General features: G+C 45.1%; 1 protein-coding gene across 1 annotated transcript in view; it reads left to right on the top strand.

The window, feature by feature from the left end:
• Positions 1-6,988, top strand: part of VWF (von Willebrand factor) — a 215,415-nt gene that overhangs the window by 121,294 nt on the left and 87,133 nt on the right. The window contains exons 22-26 of the mRNA XM_007937087.2: positions 2,029-2,169; positions 2,376-2,489; positions 4,363-4,519; positions 5,758-5,916; positions 6,821-6,956. Coding sequence (XP_007935278.1) covers positions 2,029-2,169; positions 2,376-2,489; positions 4,363-4,519; positions 5,758-5,916; positions 6,821-6,956 — 707 coding nt within the window. The remainder of the gene's footprint in view (positions 1-2,028; positions 2,170-2,375; positions 2,490-4,362; positions 4,520-5,757; positions 5,917-6,820; positions 6,957-6,988) is intronic.

Raw genomic sequence — 6,988 nt, 5'->3', positions numbered from 1 at the left:
CTTATCAGAGAGTTCCAATGCTGTTTCTTCCTCAGGGATGTGTTCTGGGTCTGTATCCTGCTCCCTTGTTTCTACCACTTTATTTTGCTTCTTTGTGGGACTGTGATGGTCTATTGTCTCCAAGACATTGTGATGTTGTTATATTTAGATCTCTGTTAACTGTTTGTGAAGAGCTGCTAAGGGTGAGTCAGGCTTTTCTTGGTGATTGTTTATCATAGGCCTATTGGTGGAGAAGGAGGTGGTGACTTTCACTCAGTAAGTGAAGCTGCAGGAGGTGTGGGTATAGTTATGTCGTATGGGGACTTTTGCTGTCTCCCACTCAGTTATGCAAAAATAACAGTTGAATAACCATCAAAAAAGGAAAAGCAAATAGACAAAAACACACCTTGTAATCACACAGGAACAGTAACCAAAAAAGAGAAAAGGGAAAAAACAAAACCAAAACAAAACAAAAAAACACCGCAATATCTGGGGAGAGGGCAATAAGAGAAAGAAGTAGAGAAGGAGAATAATGAAGAAAAAATGGGAAAAACACAAAAAGAAAAATAAGGAATGGGGTTACCCACAAGAAAGAGGGGAAAAAAAATTGGAACCAGGAGCAGGGAAAAGAAAAAAAGCTGAAAACTAGAACCTAGGAAGGGAAGAATAAAGAATGATAATAAAAAGGACAAAAGTAATAGTAATAGTAGTAGTTTTAAAACAGACAAAAACAAACTAGAAAAAAGAAAAGAGAAACAAAAAATCTGGACAGGGCAGGGAAGGGCACCTAGACTCCATGGGAGCACACAGATTGGAATGGAATTCCTGCCAGCCTAGAAGGTGGGTGGGAGTGAGGGATGGCTGCATCTCCATTCACCAAGAGGGCGTGGGGTATAAGAGTAACAAGGGGAATGTTGCACCTTTCTAGTAGTCCGTGTGTGTGGGATGTCTTTGTGGTTCCTGGCAAGCAGACCCTGTTCTTAAGTCCCTGGAACCTGGGAGAAAGCTGTTGCTTTAAATATCCAAAATGGTCAAGCCGCTTGTAAACATTCAAAATGGCTGCACCCTCCAGACAGGCAAAAGTCCACAGCTTAGCTCACCTTCCTCTTCTCTGCTACCCCTTTTATTCCCCAGTCACTAGAGCAGTCCTCTGTGAAGTCTATGGCTAGCAGGGCTGATTTTTAGGTTAATTCTTAGGTCTTACCACCACTCGGCAATATCCAATCTGTCTGTGCTGTCAGGAGCGCTGCCAGACCGCAGCTCCATATGTCTCCTTTTTTGGTATTCTCATGCAAATTATTCTGCTAGTTGGAGTTTAGTCTATTTCTATATCCTTCCCTTCAAAGCTCAGGGGTCCAGGATTATCTTCTGTATCTGTGTTACTTGCTTCCCCTTTTCTTTGTTGAAGAGGGTCTGTGTAGTCTTTCTGCCTATTCCGCCATCTTACCGGAATTTGTAGTTTTTGTTTAACTACTTGTTCAGGATGTGTGATATACTGCACATGGTGATAGGTGAATATGGAGTTGAATAAGGTATTATGTCTTTCCAGTGGCATTTATTGTAGAGCAGCCAGCCAGCTCTGGCCAGGCTGCAGTTCTCCAGATAAGGCAGCTCACCTGCCCAAGGCAAAGTAGGACTGTAATATTCCCTCCTTGAGTCTCTGCGCTCTCACTGATGTAACACTGAACCAGCATCTCTCTTAGTTGAGAGGGTGATGGTTCAATCTAGGGTTCTAGGGCCAAGGCTTATTCCATTTCTGTCCTTGGTTCAGTGTGTGATGGTGAGCAAGTTGCCTTTCCTTGTGAATAACCTTAGTTTCCTTAACTTTAAAATGGGGCCAGTCAGCAAGCCCAGGAAGGGCCTTGGCCAGGGCAAGGCTCTGCTAATCACCCTGGCTCCCACTCTGGGTCTCCATCCCTACTCCCCATTTGTTCCACCCTTCCTCAAATGATCCCTACATTCTTTGCTGACTGAAACTTTTCCTCCTTCCCCTTCAGAAAGTGTACCCCTGAGGTTTACAATGCTTGTCCTCTCTATTTGTCTGTCAAGGAGCAAGTATGTGGCCTGTGTGGGAATTTTGATGGCATCCAGAACAATGACTTCACTAGCAGCAACCTCCAAGTGGAAGAAGACCCTGTGGACTTTGGAAATTCCTGGAAAGTGAATCCACAGTGTGCTGACACCAGGAAAGTACGTCTGAGTCTGTGTGGACTGATCCTGAGAGTCCTGCTTCCTGAATGTATCCCACATTCCCAGTGGTGCTGGGCTGGGGCATGTGGGTATGAACTGCTAGTGGTGGCTGGGGAAGAGGACCTCTGGACCCTGTGGGTTGAGCACCCATCCCGATTGTCTGACTGTTGTCTGGTCTATCTGTGTACTTCTGTCCCACCTCCCAGGTGCCTCTGGACTCTACTCCTGCCACTTGCCACAACAATATCAGAAAGCAGACGATGGTGGATTTGTCTTGTAAGATCCTGACCAGTGACCTTTTCCAGGACTGCAACAAGCTGGTGAGGGCCTTAAGGGTAACTGGAGGCAGAATAGCTCTAAGGGCACTCAGAGCCCAAGCTTCTAATGTGGGAGCCTTTGAAATAACATGCAGCTTTTTAAAGAGCCTGGTTGCACAATGGTTAAGTGCTTGGCTACTAACCAAAATATTGTCAGTTCATATCCATCCAGTAGCTCTTTGGGAGAAAGAGTTGGTGATCTGTTCCTGTAAAGATTATGGCCAAGAAAACCCTATGAGGCAATTCTACTCTGTCACATAGGGTCATTCTAAGGTGAAATTGACCAGACGGCATACAACAATAGGCAACTCTTTAGTCCTTTTCTTGGCTTCAGTGGGGAAACAAAAACAATAATGGACAGTTTTTGAGGAAAGCAATGCCTGAAAAAACACTTTTCTTCTACACAGTGTGCAACTTTTTTTTTTATCTGCCAACACTTTTGGCATCAGTCTCAGGACTTGTTCTTCCACTGAATAATCTTATCTCAAACTTGAGCCAGGGAATTTCCTTTTCCTTTTACCCCTTGGTATTTCCAGACCTAAGCACTTTGCCTCACAAAGCCTTTCAGTTTTCAATTCTTCTTCCACAGAAACTCTTTTCTGGCCTTACCTAGACATTTCATTTTATGACTCCTTTTTGTCTTTATCTCAAATGATGGTAAGGAATTCCTAATACAGAGTTGAATGCAAATTTCCCTCTTTCTGTATTTATCTTGTATACACACACACACACACACACACTCACTCAAGTATGTGTGGATATGTGTGTTTATTATTGTATATGTGTACACACAGATACATAGCCATGTACATGCACATACTGCTGTGTAGCATGGCCACCATAGGAGTGACTGGTTAAATACATGTATCTCAGATCTCTTTGTATCTATACGATGATTTTTAGTTCTCTGGTAGTGTAGTGCCTAAGCCACTTGACTGCTAACCAGAAGGTTGGCAGTTCAAACCCACCAGCCACTCCTCGGAAGGAAGATGAGGCAATCTACTTCTGTAGTAATACTGTCTTGGAAATCCAAGGAGGGATCGCTATGAGCTGGGTCCGACTTGACGGCATATAACATCAACAACGAACAAGAACTTCAAAGGATGCTTATGATTCCCTGACATGGTGGAACCACTGGGCATCTAAACTGGAAGAGGGAAGACATTGAGAGGAGACAGGGAAATTAGGGCAGTTGGAACCTCTTAAAAACAGTGACTTCACTTAATGTTTGAATTCATTCCTAAGAGAGCTTCCCTGAAGAATGCTCATGTGTGTAGTGGTATGTTTTGGGAGCCAGAGAAAGAGAGAAGTGCTTACTATAATTATGTATAGATGGCAGGCAGGCTACCACTCCAAGTATACCTGTGATCGGGGTCCAAGAGTACCTGGTTCTGCCCCACATCCAGCATACTAGTCCCATAGCACCTCAGTGAGCCAACCTTAGTGGGTCTTGATGTATTTTCTTATTCTCTTTGCTGAATTGAAGCAAGGAAAGGGAGTGACCAGATGTGTGAGTTTTTCTGTTTATATAAGCACAAACACCCATGAGGTTTGGAATGGTTTAAGGGGAGGGATAGATGACTGGTAGGTAGACAGATGAATAGAAAGAATATTCTTTGAATAATTCTCAGGCACCTTATATTATATGAAAGGCTGGCAATCTGCTTTATCCAAAGTTTCTTGCTGGAATACAAATTAGAACCTAGGACGACTGCTTGTTACCCATTCCCTCTTTGGGACCACTGAACTCCATTTCTCCCTCTACCCTGTAGCCTCCTTTCCTGTACTCTCACGTGTGAACATTCTCACCCAGACGAAGAGACAGAGTTCCTATGTCCCAGTCCAGGCCTAGGCCACTCTGAGGCTTCCTTTGCAGGTGGACCCTGAGCCATACCTAGATATCTGCATTTATGATACCTGCTCCTGTGAGTCCATCGCGGACTGTGCCTGCTTCTGCGACATCATTGCTGCCTACGCCCAAGCATGTGCCCAGCATGGCAAGGTGGTGACCTGGAGGACGGCCACACTGTGCCGTGAGTCCTTATATCCCTCATGACCTTCATCTGCCTCTCTCTACATGTGTTAGACTTAAAGACTTACAGGGTACAGGAGGACACCTTCATGGGAGAGAAGGTAGAAACCTAGTATGGGATTTGGTGGCTCAGAGTTGAAGAGAACATAAAGAGACTGATGTGTATAAGGAGTGGGTATTATGGGAGTGTTCTGGTTACCTCGTGCTGTTCTGCAGGAATATATACCATAAATGGGATGGCCTTAACAAACAGGAGTTTATTCTTACAATTTGGAGGCTTTAAGTCCAAGATCAAAGTGCCAGGCTCTAAGGGCTGAGTGAAAGCCTCTCAACTTTGGGGTCCAGCTCTGCTTCCTGCTCTCGGCCCACTGGAGCAGAGGCATTTCTTCACTCAGACAGCTGCTGGCTGCTGAGGCTGAGAAGCCCCAAGGTTGACAAGTAAAAAGGCACAGTCCCGATGTTACCAAACCACACGGCAGGCCATTAATTTAAGTCCATTGTAAGTCCCAAGGTCGGGAGAGCATAACAGGCAGCTGAGCAATGACACGGCTACATGCAGGGTCCAAGCGTGCCATAGGCTAGAGCCCATTCTCAAAGCTTCTCCTTATATACGGGAAGCAGACCACATCCCAAAGGCAGCTACTCAGCTGCTTGTGGTAGATCCCACCATGGAGTTGATTGCTAGCCTCATCATGGGGAATAACTACCACCAGCTGCCCAGCCACTCAACCAGGCCCAGCCAAGTTGACACACAAACATAGCTACCACAGGGAGAGAAGAGTTAAGGATTCAAAACATTAATATGTGGAGACTTTTCTTCCAGAGAAATTCTGGAAAAGGGAACACTGATGAAGAGAAGGAAGTCAGTATACATCTTTAATTAGACACCATCATATTTGTCAATATGAGTGATCAGCTCATACATTTATGCAGAGCTTTCCTTCTGCAGGAGCAAGCAGCTAATCATTTTTATATACCTATGGAAAACCAACTCAGGGCCACTTGGCTCCTGGTGTAGGTGCTATAGAAATCAAGAAGCCTTTAATATTGGCAACTCTCTGTGCTAGAAAAGTCCTATAGCTCTTAGTTCTCCAGTGTGAACATCATGTCCCCAAAAGCCATCACCACCATTCATCTCACTCCATCTGTTCTGGATCATCTATGCTGTCTTGGCTTCTTGGGTTGCATAGGGTTGCCTGGTGCTTGAATGGTCATGGTCCATTTCTTCTGTCTCAACAGCCCAAAGCTGCGAGGAGAGGAATCTGCGGGAAAATGGATATGAGTGTGAGTGGCGCTATAACAGCTGTGCTCCCGCCTGCCCTGTCACTTGTCAGCACCCTGAGCCACTGGCATGCCCTGTGCAGTGTGTGGAGGGCTGCCATGCATACTGCCCTCCAGGTAAGGCCTCAGCTAGGCAGGTGGAGCACTCAGCTTCTGGGAGAGGCACAGGGTGGAGGGACGGGATTAGTTGTTAGGAAGGGTGCTTCCCTGTCCTGTCTCATCTCAGCCTCTGGCCAACAGTGTCCTGTTCCCAACTCTGTAGTCTTAGATTCTCTATCCATGGACCTTTTCATTAAAGCTAGACCAGCTATGATTTTTGTCAAATTGAGCTCCTATAAAATGCTTTTGTGTGACTCTTTCTGGGTTTGGAGTCCCCGGGTGGCATACCTGATTAAATGCTCAGCTGCTAACTGAAAGGTTAGAGGTTTGAATCCATTCAGATGCATCTCAGAAGAAAGTCCTGGTGATCTGCTTCTGAAAAAGTAGCCATGGAAAACCATATGGAGCCCGGTTCTGCTCTGACACACATGGGCTTGCCTTGAGTCAAAAATTCACTTGAAAGCGACTAGTTATTGGTTTATTATCTAGAGTAGCACTTTCTGATAGAACCTTCTGCAATGATGGAAATTCTCTATTGAAATATGACTCCTGTGACTGAGGAATTTAATTTTCAATCTTACTTAGTTTTACTTTATTTAAATTTAAATAGCCACATATGGCCAAGGGCTATTAAATTGCACAGAGCAGATCTAGAGCTATCGAATATATTCTGTAGATGAGGTTTAATTTGTCTTGGGCTTGGTGGAGGTGAGGTAGGGAAGGAGTACACATTTTCCAGTTTTTCAGAGGGATAAATCAAGGTCCAAAGAAAGAAGGATCATCTCCAAGTGCTGAGGTGACCATTGGGGGAAGTAGAATTAAACCCTGAGCTGGCTTATGGGACAAGCCCCCTTAGTTAGAGGTGGAGCCTCCTTGTGGGCAGAATGGGGGTCTTGTCTTCTTACAAGAGTTTGTTGTGCAGGGAAGATCCTGGATGAGCTTTTGCAGACCTGCATCGATCCCGGAGACTGCCCTGTGTGTGAAGTGGCTGGTCGGCGCTTACCCTCGGGAAAGAAAGTCACCTTGAACCCCAGTGACCCTAAGCACTGTCAGATCTGGTAACAGACTCTCCGGTTGTTTGAAGTGATAA

The sequence above is a fragment of the Orycteropus afer genome, unplaced genomic scaffold (genome assembly GCF_000298275.1).
Source record: "Orycteropus afer afer isolate SDZICR_OR568_19922 unplaced genomic scaffold, OryAfe1.0 scaffold00040, whole genome shotgun sequence".
NCBI classification, from domain to species: domain Eukaryota; kingdom Metazoa; phylum Chordata; class Mammalia; order Tubulidentata; family Orycteropodidae; genus Orycteropus; species Orycteropus afer.
This window is presented reverse-complemented; position numbering and strand designations above follow the sequence as displayed.